This window comes from Bos mutus, chromosome 24, assembly GCF_027580195.1.
Source record: "Bos mutus isolate GX-2022 chromosome 24, NWIPB_WYAK_1.1, whole genome shotgun sequence".
In the NCBI taxonomy this organism is placed as follows: Eukaryota; Metazoa; Chordata; class Mammalia; order Artiodactyla; family Bovidae; genus Bos; species Bos mutus.
In genome coordinates this window covers 49,556,416-49,575,227 of record NC_091640.1, presented here as the reverse complement: position 1 = coordinate 49,575,227, position 18,812 = coordinate 49,556,416, and the positions used below count along the sequence as shown (strand labels likewise).

At 46.7% G+C, this 18,812-nt stretch overlaps 1 protein-coding gene across 1 annotated transcript in view; it reads left to right on the top strand.

The window, feature by feature from the left end:
* MYO5B (myosin VB) overlaps positions 1-18,812 on the top strand; it is a 335,169-nt gene that overhangs the window by 313,822 nt on the left and 2,535 nt on the right. Inside the window, 9 exon segments of the mRNA XM_070361628.1 lie at positions 78-171; positions 1,479-1,622; positions 4,114-4,265; positions 4,958-5,047; positions 7,206-7,356; positions 8,764-9,049; positions 9,937-10,055; positions 10,058-10,110; positions 11,879-11,959. Coding sequence (XP_070217729.1) covers positions 78-171; positions 1,479-1,622; positions 4,114-4,265; positions 4,958-5,047; positions 7,206-7,356; positions 8,764-9,049; positions 9,937-10,055; positions 10,058-10,110; positions 11,879-11,959 — 1,170 coding nt within the window.

Genomic DNA, 18,812 nt, shown 5'->3' with positions numbered 1-18,812 from the left:
AGGGTCACAAAGAGTCAGACACGACTGAGCGACTGAACTGAACTGAACTGAATCACACTGCTTCCTTCTGCTTTTAGGACCTTAAAGAGTTAGTTGAGAAGCTGGAGAAGAACGAGAGGAAGCTCAAAAAGCAACTGAAGATTTACATGAAGAAGGTCCAGGACCTGGAAGGTAGGGTGTGAGTACGGTGTGAGTAGGTGTGTGTGTGTTCTGAGGCACAGGTGTGCTCAGCCCCCTCAGGGAGGGGCCTGCCTGCCCACCCGCCCCCGCCCCACCACCACACGTCACTTGCTCCACCTGCTGCTGCCCCCGCCCAGCGCAGACACGTGACAGACTCACGCAGACCCTAGGAGCTCGCCCAGTCTCATTTTGCTGGTATCTTCACCCACAAACACAAACTTAGCAGGTGTTCGTGTGCTGACTCCAAGCTGTGTGGAAAGGGGACATTGCCTCATGGACCTGTCTTGGAAGGGCTAAAAGCTGGAATGCAAAACTTTCTGGTTCGAAAGATCGCTCTGTAACGTGAAGCCAGAAACCACGGGGCCCCCTCCGTGCTCTAGTAGTCAGGGAGAGAGGCCAGTTCCCTGGATAAACGTCCCACCTGGCATCTGGCCCAGAGAGGTAAGGCAGAGACTTCAGTGGATCTTCCAGAAACCCCCAGAATGTCCTTTCTCTGACTCCCTGCTGTAGGTCTGATCATATCACTCTCCATCCCTCTTTGCACATCCCGCCTTCCTGGGAACCCTCCTCGGTCCCCTCACCATCTGGGATGCAACCCCCCTCTCCCACTCCTTCCTCCTGAGCTCAGGAGTCACGTGCTCAGGCTCCAGTCCCCTCTTTCACTCCTAACACCACGTGCCTGCCAGGCACGTTCCCATCACAGGGGTCAGTTTGTTAATCACCCGCTGACGTCCACCTGCTGCTCTTAGATGAGGCTCTAGGAAGGCAGGACCGTGTCCTATTTAGCCTTGAGCTGTCGCCCCTCATACCCCATGTGCCCCTCCCCGTCTTTGGATTTTTCTTTTCTGTTCCTAGACTTCTCAATCTCCCGGTCACTCAGATTTTTTCTTCTCTCCCTTCCTCCTCCTTCCCTTCACCCTCCCTCTTCCCTTCTCTTCCCTCCTCCCCTCCCCCCTTCTCATCTCTGGGGGAAGGGGGAGAAGCAGCCCCCAGCAGAATGGTTGTACATCCTGCGCCTGCATCCTTCCTAAGTTCTCTCTGGTCCACAGCCCGCCCTCTGCCATTCTGGGTGTTTCCCGGCCCCTCTCCTGAGTGGATCCGGCGCCCAGTGCTCAGGTCTCCTTGTCACACATGTGACCCAGACTGCAGGGTAGACCATGTATGGAGTGTGGGAGCCCAGCGAACCCAGAACCCTGGGGCCCAGACCCTGGCCCAAACCCTGCCCACCCAGGATGCCTGGCTCCCAGGCCTGAGCTGGAGATCTCTCAGTTCATGCTCCATCCCTCTGCCCTGCTCAGCTGCCCAAGCCTTGGCCCAGAGCGAGAGGAAGCGGCAGGAGCTCAACAGGCAGGTCACCGTGCAGCGGAAGGAGAAGGACTTCCAAGGCATGCTGGAGTACCACAAGGAGGACGAGGCCCTGCTCATTCGGAATCTGGTGACAGGTCAGCCCCGCCTCCCGTCCGCCTCCTGCACAACCCGCACCCCACCGACACCCCCACCCACTTTCACCCGCCCCTCGAGCTGCTGCGTTTCTGACGAGCTCCCAAGTGAGGCTGATGCTGAGGTTAGTGTGTGGGCTGCCCCCAGAGTGTGTCTGGGGGGGCACCCACAGGGCTCTTGGGAGCTGCTTTCCTCGCCACCCTGGGCCTGGTTTGCCAGTTGTACCAGCTCTGACCTCTCTGGTCTCACACCCCCACCTGGCTTCAACAGCCTGACGTCCTGCTCTGCGCCCAGCCCACGTCAGCAGCCGCCTGCAGGGCCAGCAGGGAGAGCCTGGGCCAGAACCAAGGGGTCTTTGGAGGCCTGGTTCTCTGGCCCCCGAGCTGCTAGCTCCCTTCTCTGGTGCCTGAGTTCTCCCGTCTGTAAGACTTGAAATATGACAGAGGTCAAAGTGCTGTGTTGAATTGTTCGAGTGTGAGGAACTCAAAAGAGACGGAAGAACGGAGCGTGATTTCAGCCCAGCACAGGTTTTGGTTCAGCTCTTCGTTTGGGGTGTTTTTAGTAGCTGTTTTTATAAAGGTTAATTTCCCCTACCACCCCTACAATTGCCTGACAACTAAATGTGACGTAAATTCACCTTAAACAGGCTGTGTCTTGTTCAAATGCCGTTAGGAAAGAACCTTTAATCTCCGATGAATGAAACTCAGGGCTCACAGCATCAGAGTAAAACAGGGTGGAGGGAGTAACACTGGCTGCTGTGCCAGCTGACGGGCAGCTCCCCACGCTCATTGCTCAGGTGGCTCCAGGCCTCCACAGAGCACTTGGCCACCTTCCCTCTAAACGACTTCCCACATGAACTGGGGGAGGATTTCACTGACGGCAGCTCAGGTGCCCAGCGCTGGCTGTTCTGTGGATGATGACGAAAAGTAGAGCCATGGTCCCCACCCCTAAGACACTGCCATTTAGCTGCTGCAGGATCCCAAATCACAGTGGAAAGTTCCAAGGCAGGAGAAGCTATTTGCAGTCTGCATAGGGGTCAGGCTCAAAGCCAAAAGGTTTAGAAGTCTGGGTCTTAAAAAAAAGGCACATTTTTTTTTTTGGAAAAAATGTTATTGGTTTTCTAATTAGAGTCAAGGGCCAGTCTGCAGTCATCTGTTAAGCCTATGAGATGCCCAAACGTTAACCAGGCATCAGAGTATTATGGCCTGTAGGTGTACATTTGAGGTCAAGTACCCCCTGGAGATGCTGGTAGCCCATGCCGAGCCCCGACCCTGGACTCCCTGGTGGAAGATCTGAGGATGTTGCCCCTTCCTTCCCCCGGCCCACCTGCTGGTGGAGGGGAGGTGGCCTCCCTCATTGCTTTGAGGGGCTCGTGGGACCTGGATGAGGTGGAGGTTGGGGTGGAGGTAACAGGGATATGGGGTGAGGGCTGGGGCCGCAGTCAGCGTGCTTGGGATCTGAGGCCCGGGGCCTTGTGCCTGGGCCTCGTGCTTGCCTTTCCACCTTGCCGGTCCCTGGTTCTTTCCTCCTCCTCCTCCTCCTCTGGGCCCTTCCAGCACCCCTTGCTCTCAGCCTGGTCTGTGCCTCCCTGAACCTCCTCTGGGATGGCAAGCAGTCTGACAGCTTCTCCCTGGTCTTCCGAGGGCTGTGGCAGGAAAGGGCCAAGAGGCCAAGCAGGAGTCTGTGGTTCACGGGGAGGCTCACCAGTCCCTTCTGGTCCTGCCAGGGCACACAGCCCAGGAGGCAAGGAGAAGGTGGGGCAGCAGCTTCTCCTGACCACACCCCGGTTAGCGCTGACCACGAGGGAGGTTGGTGAAATGGCTGTCAAGCAGCGAGGCGGTGGCTGGAGCCAGTCAGGGCCTGCTTGAGCTGCCGCTTCTGGCAAAGTGTGGGCAGCTGCCGCCATGAGGTTGCTGAACGGAAGACCAGATGGGCTAGAGGTTGCTCTGGCTCACCCAGCCCCTGGCCTGCGGGCTCTGTCTTTGGGACCAGGCCTTGCCTTCTTGCTGCTGAGGAGCCCACTGTGTCCACAGCAGGAAGTGCTGGTGCAGAAGCCTAGGGGGTCCTTGCCCCGGTCCCCTGATCAGGGAGCCTGTTCCTGCCTTCAGCCAGTCTCTGGCCGTGGGCCCCTTCTTGGCAAGGACTGTGGCCTGTGTGTAAACTTGGGCAGGGAGCCCCCCACCCCACCCCCTGCCCCTGGGGATTCTCTTCCTCTGTGTTGTAAGGACAAGGTGTGACAAGCCTATTTTAAACAATTAGGAATTTGTTTGTTGTTTTTTAACGCGTTTCTGAAATACTGGTAGACAGGGTCCAAAGGAATGTGTGTGTATCCAGGGCATCTTCTCTCCTACTCCTCTGCCAGCCCCCCACCCCCACCCCGAGGAGCTTCAGGAACCTGGGGAGACTGTTTGTATGATGGGCCAGGATTCTTACAACCCTGAGCATCGAGCAGCGTCTGCTGTTGAGCTAATCGTTGCTGTCTGTTGTTGGCAGAGTTGAAACCGCAGGTGCTGGCGGGCGCGGTGCCCTGCCTCCCAGCCTACATCCTCTACATGTGCCTCCGGCACGCGGACTACGTGAACGACGACCTCAAGGTGCACTCCCTGCTGACCTCCACCATCAACGGCATCAAGAAGGTCCTCAAGGTCAGTGTCCAGGCCCCAGGTGCTGGTCTCGTGGGGAGCTGGATGAACACAGCAGCTCACTGTCACCTCAGTTCAAGTTCCCCAGAATCTCCAGGTCTGAAGGGAAATGCCGCCTGATCTCTGGACAAACAGGACCCCCAGGATGTTTTGCTGCGTGCACCCCAGCACCCCCGTGCTGGACCCCAGACAGTTAAGAACCTGCCAGGCCCTTGCCCAGTGGTCAGGGCAGAGCCCAGGCCTGCTGGAGTCAGGCTCATCTGTCTCCCTTGGCTTTGTTGTAGGAAGACTTCCTGTTTGCTCCAGACCTTGGGGTCCAGCTTTATCTAGAACTCACCCTTTCATGGTTGGTCCTCCCATGCTCTGCCTTCAGCCCAGTGACCTAGTACTATACAGCCTGGTTGCACCCCAGTTTTCTCCAGTGTGACTCCCAAGTGGCCCTAGACCCCAGCCACTCCCCGCTGGATGTGCACCACTGATCAGGGGCCTCCAGGCAAGGTCGTGCGTCCTCCTGGGGCTGGAGGAGCAGGAAGGCAGCCTCGCGGGGAGGGCTTTCTTCCATGTGCCCGTGAATAGTAAGGTCTGCTTGTCGCCAGGCCTGGCTGGGGCCTCCTGGGTGAGAGAAGGCAAGGTGGATGCGTCAGGACAGATGGGAACTACCTCTTCATACCCAGGCACATCTTCTTTTTTCACAGAAGCACAATGAGGACTTTGAGATGACGTCGTTCTGGTTGTCCAACACCTGCCGCCTCCTGCACTGCTTGAAGCAGTACAGCGGGGACGAGGTGAGTGTGAGATGAGCCCAGGCCCCTGGAGGGCACGGATGCCACCAAGGTGCCCTGTGTTCTTCAGCAGTTAGGTCCTCGTTTCCTTGGTGCAGCAAAGCATGTTCCACCTCAGAGCACCTCAGACCCCAGGTCAGAACAGGGGCAGGGCGGAGAGGTGTCGGTCCTGAAGCCATCTCTGTTTTGTCCACATGTCGTCCTGAGCTGTTTCGTGTGCCCTGAGGAGAGGGTGTGTGGTCTCTGGGACCTCTGACTCTGTTCACTGAACCAGGAATAAGGCAGGCCTCCATGACCCTGAGGGCCCCTGGAATGAATGGGAAGATTTGTGGGGAAATGTTTGCATAACCCGTCCATCATCTGAGAGCTCCCCAGGAATCTCCCTGAAAACCCCGTGAACTTAATTTTCTGAAGCAGCCCTAGAAGGGCCCCATTTCTGGGAACGTGGCAGAAAGCTCAGTGGTCTGGCAGATCAGGCTGTCTCCGAAGCCAACCTGTTAGTTTGTCTGTTCCAAGACAGAGATGGTCTAAGAGAAGAGGCGAGGTGTAACTGAACTGCAGATGTGCAAACTGACCCTGAAACCCAGCTTCGTGCTTCTCATCAAATTCAGTCCCTTCATCTGAGGCCCCGACTCATCCCATCACTTATTAATGTTCTGCTCTGGAGCTCTAGGGTCCAGCTTTTTCTAGAACTCACCATTCCCACTGTTGATCCTTGAAAAACCTTCTCCCATGCTTTGCCTTCAGCCCAGTGACCTAGTAACATACAGCTCAGTCTCACCTCCATTTCTCTGATGAGACTTCCAACTTGTGCCCAGATGCCGCTCACACCTAATGCCCTGCAGGCCTTCTCAGCTTGCTTCCTCCCTTTCCTTTCACAGTCTCAGTCCCTACACTCCCCACAGGGTAACTCAGTGAGGTGCAACAAAAAGCTTTGTTTCATCTTTTGTGCCAGAATAAGTTTTCACAGACTGTTCTCTCTGGGATAATAGAAGAACATGCCGTGCCAGGCAGTCTCACCACCCTCGGAATGGGACTTGACTCCCATATCTATCCTAGAATCTGAACTTCATTTCATCACCTGTTGTTGTTATGAAAGGGAGTGGGTTAATGTTAAAGAAATAGTGTGTTTATTATTGGAAGAAATGGGGCTCATTTCAAACCAGATATTCTCTATTCCCTAACCCTAACATTATACACAAGCTTTTACTTTAAGCAGAAAACTGTATTTAAGGTTATCTCCCTGAAAGTCACCACTTGACCTAATGCTGTCTGTACTCTGCAGGGAACATTATATAGGGCTCAGGAGGACCAAGAATTCTGTTACGTTGGGCTACTCTTTCCTGTGTTTATATTCCCAGGGACAAGTCTTGAATCACAGTGTAACCAGATCTGCATAGCTTAGACAACAATTATCTTGTTATCCCCTCTTCTGCCTGCTTTTGTTTTCTTTAAGAATTGCTTTGTGACCTGACATAGTATGAGAGGTATTGCTAGAGACAGTCACCCTTTTGAAATCATTGACTTTTTGGCTGCTCTTGATTGCTTTTGGCCTGAATACAGAGATATTGTTCACATGAGTTCTTCTGATACTAGCAGGTTTCTCAACTTGAATATTACTTCATCTAGTTAACAGGGAAAGCTCAGAAGACATGGTGCTATAACTGTGGAATCATCTTGGTTCATCCATTAATTCTGATACTCAATGATAGGCTCTACATAAAATTTCTTATTGTAAAAACATACACTCCGAGCCAGGTACTTCTTCAGGGACTTGTGTATAGTCCTAATATTTTAGGGTAACCTGGCATATTGGGACAAGAACTGGGTTAAGATGCAAGAAGCATGGATCCCTCTTTTCTGGGACCTGCTGCCAACCTGCACTTTGCTGCCTCAGGGAGACTTCAGGGATTTGGACCAAATGATCACAGACTTTTGACTAAGCAGTTTTCCGAGTCCTCTGTCATGCTAAGTTTTGACTCTGCCTTCAAATTTAAGAGCCATCCTTGAGAACTGGAAGAACTGACAGGGTCTTAGAGGACCTCACCTGAGCAGACAGAACCTGAGCCGTCTCCCCACAGTAGGATACCTCGGAAGTGACTGGAGGCCTGGAGGTCTTCCTGTGCCTGGCACTCAGCACAGCACCCGTCTCCCTCTGCAGGGCTTCATGACTCAGAACACTGCAAAGCAGAATGAGCACTGTCTTAAGAACTTTGACCTCACTGAATACCGCCAGGTGCTGAGTGATCTTTCCATTCAGATCTACCAGCAGCTCATTAAAATCGCCGAGGGCCTCTTGCAGCCTATGATAGGTAAGCTGGCACTGGAGATCTCCAGCGCTCATTGTGGAGTCTGATGTGAGGGTAAGCACTCCCTCCATTTAAGGAACCGGCTATCTTAGGACAGCCCTCAGAAAGCCCAGGCTCTTCCCAGAAAAGGCAACAAAGGAGGTGTATGCCATCTACTCAAAAAGAGTCATGAAACTTTCAACACCAGCCCATCAAAGCTGCTTGAGTAGTGAGACTATAGATCATTTTCCCTCTATCTCCTTTTTCTGTAATGTACTGTATTATTTTTTCCCCAAACTAATTTCCATAGGTACTAAATATAAATTCAGAAAATGTAAATGCATACACAGTGACAAGATATAATACTCTTGCCCATGTATATGCTTTATTCATGGAAAAGGGAAAGAATTAAGTATGTTCATATAAATGAACACAGTAGTAAACACTCATGCAATAAATATTTATTGAACATTCTGTCCAAAGCAGGACACTTGGGCACTTGACATGATACCAGAATTGAAAAATAAGAGCAGTTATTTTTTTATGTTAAAAGTAACACACATGTGCATCACTCACTGTGCTCCTTAAAGGCTGGGGAGGTTCTGAAGCACGTGGACAGTGTTTTCCCCAAGTTCTGACAGCATAAGTTGGTTGTAAGTGAATGCCAAGTAGGACAGGGTCCCACATGCCATCCAGAAATATATCCCTTGGGGTAAGATTCATTCCAAATCCTTCTTCTTGTCTGAGAATCTTCTTAGGAGGAGCTAATTTATTCCCACCAGACATAGGGAGAACTGGGGATATTTCATGACTCAGACAAGGTGATAGTTAATTGCATCAGTTCTAGAATTGGACAGACCTGGGTTCAAAGCCTGGCCCTGCCACTTCCTGGTAGGGCAACCTTGGACAAATTATTTAATGCTTCAGTTTCCTCACTAGGAAATGGGTTGTTGGAAGATTAAAAGGAACACTGAATGTAAAGCACCTGACATGTAATTAAGTTCTGTGCATTAACTATGACAGACCAACTCACCTAAGATTTACATGGTCAGAGAGTGATGGAGAAGAGCTGTTTGAACAATTGTTGGATGATCTCAGAGTCCAGGCCCACACCCACGTTGCTCAATTCTCAAATTTTGGTCGCTCAGCACAGAAGCCAGTACAGAATTGAGTTGGTTTTACCTTTTACCTATGTCCCATCACCAATAAATTTAAGCAAAGATTTAGTCCACAGGTTTAGTTCAAGATTTCTATGTGGAAAACTTAACTCGGTTGTAGAGATCAACCTATTAGAAATCGCATGCCAAATGCTCTAAGTTCCTGAGAGTCAGCTCTGGGCAGGATCATGGCCAAAGCCTTCTGTGATTCAAGTGACCCCGAAGCTGATCTAATTTGGGAACATCCGTTGCTCTAATCGTGCTTTACTTTCAGTGTCGGCCATGTTGGAGAACGAGAGCATTCAGGGTCTGTCTGGGGTGAAGCCCACGGGCTACCGGAAGCGCACCTCCAGCATGCCAGAAGGAGACAACTCGTACTGCCTGGAAGCCATCATCCGCCAGATGAACTCCTTCCACACGGTTATGTGCGACCAAGGCCTGGACCCCGAGATCATCCTGCAGGTGTTCAGACAGCTCTTCTACATGATCAACGCGGTGACGCTCAACAACCTGCTTCTGCGGAAGGACGTCTGCTCCTGGAGCACAGGCATGCAGCTCAGGTAGGCGAGCGCACCAGCCCACCCCCAGGGGAGGGGACACCCCACACGCCAGCTCCACTCACACACGGGGGACATTTGTCTCTGAAAATGACAGCCAAATCCAAGTGGCCGTCCTTGTCACAGGCAGTGTGTGACTCAGATCCATCACTTTTTTATTTGTTGATGAAAGTCATCACATACCGAGGAGGCTGCTGCTGCTAATTTGCATCAGTCGTGTCCGACTCTGTGATACCCCATAGACAGCAGCCCACCAGGCTCCCCCGTCCCTGGGATTCTCCAGGCAAGAACACTGGAGTGGGGTGCCACTGCCTTCTCCAATGCATGAAAGTGAAGCCGCTCAGTCGTGTCCGACTCTTAGCGACCCCATGGACTGCAGCCTACCAGGCTCCTCCGTCCATGGGATTTGACAGGCAAGAGTACTGGAGTGGGGTGCCATTGCCTTCTCCACCGAGGAGGTGAGCTTGGTAAACAAATCAGTTCAAAGCTCAAATATTTGCAGACTTTATAAAGGTTGTAAATATGATTTGGCTAGGTTGGAGAGAAAAATCAATGATTTAAGAGGCATGATGGCTCACCGGAGTACAAATATGTTTGCGAATGTTAAATGTAAGTTGTTTTAACTCAGTATAGTTAATGCCTCTTTTCTTCATTAACTTAGTACAGACACTTTAGGCACTTCATCTTGGCTTGGTTTTAAGCACCCACTCATTCCGCAAACAGTTACTGAGTGCCACATACTTGTCACGCTCTTGCTCACATGAGAGAATCAAGAGGAGGAGAGTGATAACACTAGTGGTAGCTGGGCTGCAGAAGAAAGCCATGAGGTGAGCTCGTCCCAGTGAAGCAGGAGGACAGGCATCACAGGGTGCACTCTTCCTGTGTCTAAGGTACAACATTAGTCAGCTGGAGGAATGGCTTCGGGGAAGAAACCTGCACCAGAGCGGAGCTGTTGAGACCATGGAACCCCTGATTCAGGCTGCCCAGCTCCTGCAGTTAAAGAAGAAAAGCCCGAGGATGCTGAGGCCATCTGCTCCCTGTGCACCGCCCTCAGCACCCAGCAGGTACGGTCACTGTCAGCCAAAGGGACTCAGGGCCAGGCCAGCTTCCGTTCCAAGTCAAAGGTTGTTTTCAAAGCACTCTGGGCCTTTTTCTGCCCTGGTGATACAGTCCTGAAAGTTCAGTCCATTGGTTGTTCCTGCATGAACCAAAGATACTTTGGTCTGCCAGTAACCCTCTGGTCTTTCTTATTTACTTAGAAAGATCAGGTAGTCAAACCCACAAAGCATCAAGCTTAAGCACAAAGGTTTTTAAACACTTACAGAGAGTTCTGGAATGTCTCTCACCACAAAATTTAAATTTCTTTCAGAAATTGGGAGTAGCATCTGTCTTTTGGCGTTAAATTGTTTCCTTTACAACTATAATTCCATTACATTTGTATTTTCACTTAGACTTCATATGTGTTATTTTATTTTATTTTTTTATATTTTTTTATTTAGCTGCACCAGACCTTAGTTTCAGCATGCAGGATCTTCAATTTTTTTAAGTGGTGACACGAGGGATCTTTAGTTGTGGCGTTCCAACTCCTATCTGCAGCATGTGGGAAGTACGAGTTTCCTGACCAAGGCTAGAACCCAGGCTCCCTGCATTGGGAGTGTAGAGTCTTAGTCACTGGACCACCAGGAAAGTCCCTACATTATTTTAAATAAAGTCAGTAAGCATCTGACTTTAAATTTTCTTTCCTTTTCCCCCTAGAAGTTGCATTTATACTGGGTCTCAGTTGCAGAGATAGTTTGTTGTTGCCATTCAGTCGCTAAGTCACGTCCGACTCTTTGCCACCATATGGACTGCAGCACACCAGGCTCCTCTGTCCTCTACTGTCTCCCAGAGTTTGCTCAAGTTCATGTCCATTGACTAGGTGATGCTATCTAACTATTTCATCCTCTACCACCCCTTCTTCTTTTGCCTTCAAGAAGTACTACATCTGTCAAAAGATAAATCCTGTCACATAGGTGACCTTGCCCTCCATCATGAATGTGCCTGTTTAGAAATGGGCCCATCACAGGGTGGGGGTGCAAAATGAGACCAGCATGAAGAAATCGGGATTTTCCATATTAAATCATGCACCTTCTCTCTGCCCAGCACCTAAAGAACAACAGAATCCAAATTCACTATTGCAAGTAAACATACATTTCCTTACCACCTCCATTAGATACTCAGAGATGAAATACCAAGCTCTTAAGAAAGCTGCTTCCTTCTATACATGTTTACTGAAAGTTCTGAAACTTAAAATTTTGCTTTCATAAGTTTATTCCTAGACTGTACCTGGTACCGCTCTGCCACTGGGCAGGCCACTTCCCCCACACAAAGAAGTACCTTCTGTTTAGATAGGAGAAAAACCTGCTCTTTAGTAAGTGATTTTGGGGGGTGGTGAGAGATAGGAAAGTGCTGTTAAGACCTTTGTTATAAAAGGTAAGATACCCAGAACTCTTTTAATGAAACCTTTAAGTGGCTAGTAGATAAGGCGCTGAAGACTTCAGGCCAACAGTTTCCTAAAATCCTCATTAATTCATAAGTCATAGAGCATGGGGGAGGGTTGGGCAGATATATAGGAGAAAGGAGTCGGTAAGAGAGCTCAGATCTCCCAGGCAGAGCTTTGGGACCCTAATTTACTAAACGTGGATGCCTCAATGTCAGTCCAGCTGCTCCTGAATTGTGGGTCTTGCCCACAGAGAAGTGTTCTCTGGTGCCAATATCATATATTCTTTAAGGTTCAAAAGTGATTTTAGGTTCATTTAGCTCTGTGCTAAACTTTTGTTTTTATTCCAACAGATTGTCAAAATTTTGAACCTTTATACCCCTCTGAATGAATTTGAAGAACGGGTGACAGTGGCTTTTATACGAACAATCCAGGTGAGTTTTAAAATAGTAATCAATTTTATAAAGTCCTAGGATAAAACATGGAGAAGGCAATGGCACCCCACTCCAGTACTCTTGCCTGGAGAATCCCATGGATGGAGGAGCCTGGTAGGCTGCAGTCCATGGGGTCACTAAGGGTCGGACACAACTGAGCGACTTCCCTTTCACTTTTCACTTTCCTGCATTGGAGAAGGAAATGGCAACCCACTCCAGTGTTCTTGCTTGGAGAATCCCAGGGACGGGGGAGCCTGTTGGGCTGCCGTATATGGGGTTGCACAGAGTCGGACACAACTGAAGCGACTTAGCAGCTTAGCAGAGGATAAAACAAATAAAAAAATTGGTAGTTTAGAGTTAACCTAGTTTCTCTTTATTAGTAAAATACTGCTTCCATTATAGTCTAGAGGACCTTACATTCTTAGGTTTTCTCTTTTGGTAAATAACCTACCATATATACAAGGAGACTGAACTTTAATAATCTTCGCCTCTTGGATTTTACATTGTTTAAGTATTATTTCATTGACCATTGTGTGTGTGTGTTAAGTCACTCAGTCATGTCTGACTCTTTGTGACCCCATGGACTGTAGCCTGCCAGGCTTCTCTGTCCATGGGATTCTCCAGGCAAGAATACTGGAGTGGGTTGTCATTCCCTTCTCCATGGGACCTTCCCAACCCTGGGATCAAACCTGGGTCTTCTGCATTGTAGGTAGATTCTTAACCATCTGAGCCACTATGGAAGCCCCAGTTTACCACTAGCAAGTTGCTAAACTATAACACAAAGTGGAATTAGAAAGTAAGCAAAATGTCAACCCTACCCTTAGTAAATGAAACTAAGAAATACTGTTGTTTTGTTTTGAATGTTTATTTGGCTTCGTTGGGTCTTAGTTGCGGCCTGCAGGACCTTTGTTGTGTCATTCAGGATCTTTCCTTGCAGCTCATGAACTCTTTGGTTTCGGTTTGTGGGCTTAGTTGCTCTGTGGCGTGTGGGATCTTAGTTCCCTGACCAGGGATCAAACCTGCATCCCCAGCATTGCAATGCAGACTCTTAACCATTGGACCACCCGGCAAGTCCTAAGAAATACTGTTCTAAGGAAAAAAAAAAAGAGCTCTTAAATCTTGACTCTTACAATATATAAGAGACAATATTTACCCTTAGGAACATTCTTGAAAGCAAGCATATTAAGGGAAATGATTACTTAAATCTGTCTTAAGAGTTTGTGAATGTTTACCTAAAGATGAGCTTCCTAAGCTGAGCCCTCAGTGATCTGTGCTGAGTGCCTAATCTTCATGTGTGACTGTAGCTGACAGCATCTAAAGGATGAGTCACATCAAGATTAGTCCAAAAACGGCAAACACTCCTCCCATCAGTACAGGTGGGGAGCACCCTGAGGAGACACAATACTTTTTCAAACTTTTAAACTGTCTCTTCAGCTGGCGAAGTAACTGTCAGTCCGAATCAAGGATAAAAAGAAATGGGAGAAAGTGATCAGAGAAGGAGGCAGGAAAAGCAGAAAAGAATAAATTACCTTGAGCATCATGTATAAGTAGAGAAGAGAGGCTGAAGGTCAGGGGAGGATGCCAGTCAGATGGAAGCTTGTTCTGTTAAGGGCAGAGGGGGAAATCCAGTGGTTTGTTAAAGATTTGGGTCAGAGAGAACCAGGCAGAGAGTCACCTCTATGGATGTTGTATCGTCAGCTGCTGAAATGACTGATGGCAGAAGCCACTGAGTTCTCTGACATACCACTATTTTTATGGAGAGCTGAGAATTTACACAAAGCAGAGGGCATATTTCTTAGACAGTCTTTTTTTGCTTTTAGATATCTGAGACACATTAGAGGGAGAGCTCTAACTGCTTATAAATTGGCACTGTATACGAGAAGACAGTTCAGGCCAAAGGTCAAAGAATATGAGCCAAATCACACTTGGGGTTTAAGGTAGTAGGAAAAAGGCAGTGGAAGTTGGTCAGATAGTCTCTGGAGACACATACAGTGAGATTCTGAGTCATCCTTAGCAGTCAATTCTCGAGTCCATCAATTCTGTCAAAAAAATGTTGTGTGCGTGTGTGTGTCTGTGTCTGTTTGCCAGCTAGGGTTTTGGTTTTGTTTCTTCCTACACAGTGCTCAGAGGAAAGGCTGGGACGGTTCATGCCATCCTCCTGTACTTGAACCTTATGTAGGATAAATACAAGTTGCTTTTGCAAACCATTTGCTAGGACAAAATATGCTGATGTGTAAGAATGATTCCTGTGAAATGACTACCTTGTGAATTTTAAATAAATACATATATACCCTTTGCTCCTGAATTGTAGTATAGGTATTATTTTCTTTTTTGTCCCATTTTTATACTCTCCTTTAAATCCTTTACAATTTCTTCAAACCTTTTAAAGTGCAGAGCCTACTGCTAACTCTAAGGTGGAGAATTTAAAGGGTCTTAAGTGCTATGAAAAAATTTTAAGAGCCTGTTGCCATTTTACATTTTATGCACATTTTCTCATGCTGTGCGATGGCTTTGTAATAATAAATGCAGCAAAGCTTGGAGCCAGCTGAGTGCTGAGCTAGCAACACTCCTGGAGAGACTGCTCTGACAGGATCACATGAAAGCCGCCCTGTGGTATCTTAAGTTAGTGAAGTTACTTATTCATCCTTAAACGTCCTTGACTTTTCTGAACTTCTTTTTCTATTATTTCAAACTACTTTTTCAAACTTAAAATTACTTTATAAATTTGACCCATCTTTCAAGATACCAAACCTCATGGGTGTTTTTAAACTTGACACCTGGAAATTTAAACTGTTTTCCTTACCCACGTTCAACTCTACAGGTTCTTCTGCCTTCTTAGAAGCATGTCACAGTCCTACACTCATGCAGATTTCATTCTAAAAACCCTGTTTCCTAGCACTTTTCAAAGGCTACTGCATTGCATATTTATTGACCTCACCCCTTGCTTCAAGACGTAAGAAAATAGAGATGCTCTGTTAAAGTCAATGTAACATCCACACATGGGATTCACTTAGCAGATAAATATCCCTTGTCTTCTCTAAAGGGCAAATGATGAAACCTCTAGAAGGTTACAGAATATCAAAAATATTGTCACTATCTGGCATCTGGTCCCATCACTTCATGGGAAATAGATGGGAAAACAGTGGAAACAGTGTCAGACTTTATCTTTTTGGGCTCCAAAATCATTGCAGATGGTGACTGCAGCCATGAAATTAAAAGACGCTTACTCCTTGGAAGGAAAGTTATGATCAACCTAGATAGCATATTCAAAAGCAGAGACATTACTTTGCCAACAAAGGTCCATCTAGTCAAAGCTATGGTTTTTCCAGTGGTCATGTATGGATGTGAGTGTTGGACTGTGAAGAAAGCTGAGCACTGAAGAATTGATGCTTTTGAACTGTGGTGCTGGAGAAGACTCTTGAGAGTCCCTTGGACTGCAAGGAGATCCAACCAGTCCATTCTAAAGGAGATCGGTCCTGGGTGTTCTTTGGAAGGACTGATGCTAAAGCTGAAACTCCAATACTTTGGCCACCTGATGCGAAGAGTTGCCTCATTGGAAAAGACTCTGATGCTGGGAGAGATTGGGGGCAGGAGGAGGAGGGGACGACAGAGGATGAGATGGCTGGATGGCATCACTGACTTGATGGACGTGAGTTTGAGTGAACTCTGGGAGTTGGTGATGGACAGGGAGGCCTGGCGTGCTGCAATTCATGGGGTCGCAAAGAGTCGGACGCAACTGAGTGACTGAACTGAACTGAAAGCAATGATGGTGCCTTGTCCCAACAGGAAAAGCAGTTCTCATACTTGAAGTTAATGTGGGATGACCTGTGTTTTCAATCAGGATATATTGATTTTCCTATTGGCAGGACTCACAGTTAGTTGCCTTTGAATAGTTCAAAGTTTGATGGTGTGTGCCAGACTCAAGGAAGAAAGGAAATTTATCATAAAGAGATAAATTTCGTATCATAAAAAGAACAGCAAACAACATAGCACTTGCCAAGTACCAGAGGCTGCTCTGAGTGCTTTCTTCACACACATTTACTCTCTTGAGCCTCATAACCTAATGAGTATACTCTCCCCACCTCATCTTTTGCCATGTGTTTTTCTATTTTAAACCATTTTTAAGTGTACAGTTCAGTGGCACTGACTATATTCACAATGTTGTATAACTATCACCACTAATCCCAGAACTTTTTCATCATTCCAAACAGAAACTTAACCCAATGAGCAATAATTCCCTATAATTCCTTTACCTCAGCCCCAGATAACCTCTATTTTACTTCCCATCTCTATGAATTTGCCCGTACTAGATATTTCATGTAAATTTGTCCTTTGGGGTCTGGCTTATTTTACTTACAGTATTCTTTGGGTTCATCTGTGTTTTGCTATATAACAGGTAGCATAACATCATTCCTCTTTGTGGTCGAATAATAACCCCTTGTGTTTATATATTACATTTTGTTTATCCATTTGTCTGTTGATGGACCCTGGATTGCTTGTTTATTGGGGGCAGTGCTTTCATTAACATTGGAGTACAAATATGAGTACTTGTTCTAAATTATTTTAAGTGTATCTTGGGAGTTGAATTACAAGTTCATATAGTAATTCTGTGTTTAAATGTTTGAGGAACTACTTCAAACACCGTTTTGCATTCCCACCAGCAATGCATGAAGTATATACATCATTCTTATAGTTTTGTATGTTGAACCACCCTTGCATTCTGGGGATAACTCCAAATTGGTCATGTATGTTTAAGTCTACCTGGTTTATAGTGGTATTCATTGGCCTCTGTTTGCTCTTGATCTTCCACCTGGTGGTTCTATCCATTATTGAAAATGAGGTAATGAAGTTTCCGATTATTATTATAGACTTATTTCTCCCTTCAGTTCCTTCCATTATTTTGAGCTCTGTTGACAGATGCATATATATAACTCATATCTTGATAGATTGAGACTTTTATGCATATATAATGTCCTTCTTTGCCTCTTGTAAACTTTTCTAACTTGAAGTGTACTTTGTATGACAATAATACAGCTGTATCAGCTCTTTTCTGGTTACTTGAAATATCTTTTTTCAAACTTTTACTTTCAATCTTTTTGTGTGTCTAAAGTGAGTCTTTTTCAGACAGTGTGTAGGTGACTTTCTGAAAATCCTTTCTGCCAGTCCCTGCCTTTTAATTGCCTTTATGTTTCCATTTAAAGTATTGCTGATAAAAGACTTACTTCTGCCATTGACTGCTTGTTTCCTGTATGTCTTATATGTTTTGTGTTTCTCAGCTCTTTCATCACTGTCTTGTGTGTTTATTTCTTGTAGTGAGGGTATCATTTTGATTCCCTACATCTCTGCACACTTTTGGTTATTTTCTACTTCTTTATTTGTATTTTTGGCTCTGCTGGGTCTTGTTGCTTCACGTGGGCTTTCTCTCGTTGCAGCGAGCAGGGGTTACTCTTCACTGTGCTGCACATGCTTTTCATTCCAGTGTCTTCTCTCGTTGCAGAGCACAGGCTCTAGGGTGCATAGGCTTCAGCAGTTGTGGTGCGTGGGTTTAGTTGCTCCACGGCATGTCGTATTTTCCTGGAGGAAGAGGAATTGAACCCGTGTCCTCTGCATTGGCAGACAGATTCTTAACCACTGGACCACCAGGGAAGTTTCTGGTTATTTTCTTAGTGGTTACTGTGGTGATCACCATGAATGTCTTCAACCTGTAACAACCTAGTTTAAATAATATCCACTTGGTTCCAATAGTATATTGAAACCAAGTGGATGCATGCATCCATGCATCTCCATCTGCTATGCATCTCCATCCCTCTTGATTTATATTGTTATTGCCACAGATTACTCCCGTTAAACGTGTGTACCCATTAACAGAAATTTATTCTTACTTTCTGCATTTGTGTAAGTCATACAGGGGACAAAGGTGCTGCAAAACAAAAGTGTAATGCTGGCTTTTACATTTACCTGGCTTCCCAGGTGGCGCTCATGGTAAAGAACCTGCCTACAATGCAGGAGACACAGGAGATGTGGGTTTGATCCCTGGTTGGGAATATCTCCTGGAGGAGGGCATGGCCACCCACTCCAGTATTCTTGCCTGGAGAATCTGATGGACAGAGCCTGGTGGGGGTTGTAAAGAGTGGAATCCCATGGGGTTGTAAAGAGTTGGACATGACTGAAGTGACTTAACACACAGCTTTACCAGTGTTATTTTTTCTTACGGTTTTGAGTTACCGTCTAATGTCCTTACATTACATTTCACCCTGAAGGACTTTCTTTAGTTACTGGTAAAATTACTTTCTTTAGTTACTGGTTACTGGTAACCAGCTACTTCTGCTTTTGTTTCTCTGGAAATGACTCAGCTGTCCCTTGGTATCCAGGAGGGATTGGTTCTATGACCTCCATGGGTACCAAAACCTGTGGATGCTCGTCCTTTATATAAAATGGCAATTTTATATTTATATTAAAAAAGTGTTTGCATATAACCTATGCACATCTTCCTGTACATTTTAAATCATCTCCAGATTACTTATTATACGTAATACAATGTAAATACTATGTAAATAGTTGTCAGCATATGTCAAATTCAAGTCTTACTTTTTGGAACTTCCTGAAGTTTTTAAAAAATATTTTTGATCCGTGGTTGGTTGGATCTACAGATTCAGAACCTGTGAATACAAGGGGCTGACTGTAATCCTCCTTCATTCTTGAAAGACAGTTTCTCCAGATATAGAATTCTTGGTTGACTAGAAGAAATTATTTCAGAAATTAAAATGTGTCATCCCACTGCCTTCTGGCCTCCATGGTTTCTGATAAGAAATCCGCTTTTACTGAGGATAAGTTACGTGATGAGTTACTACTC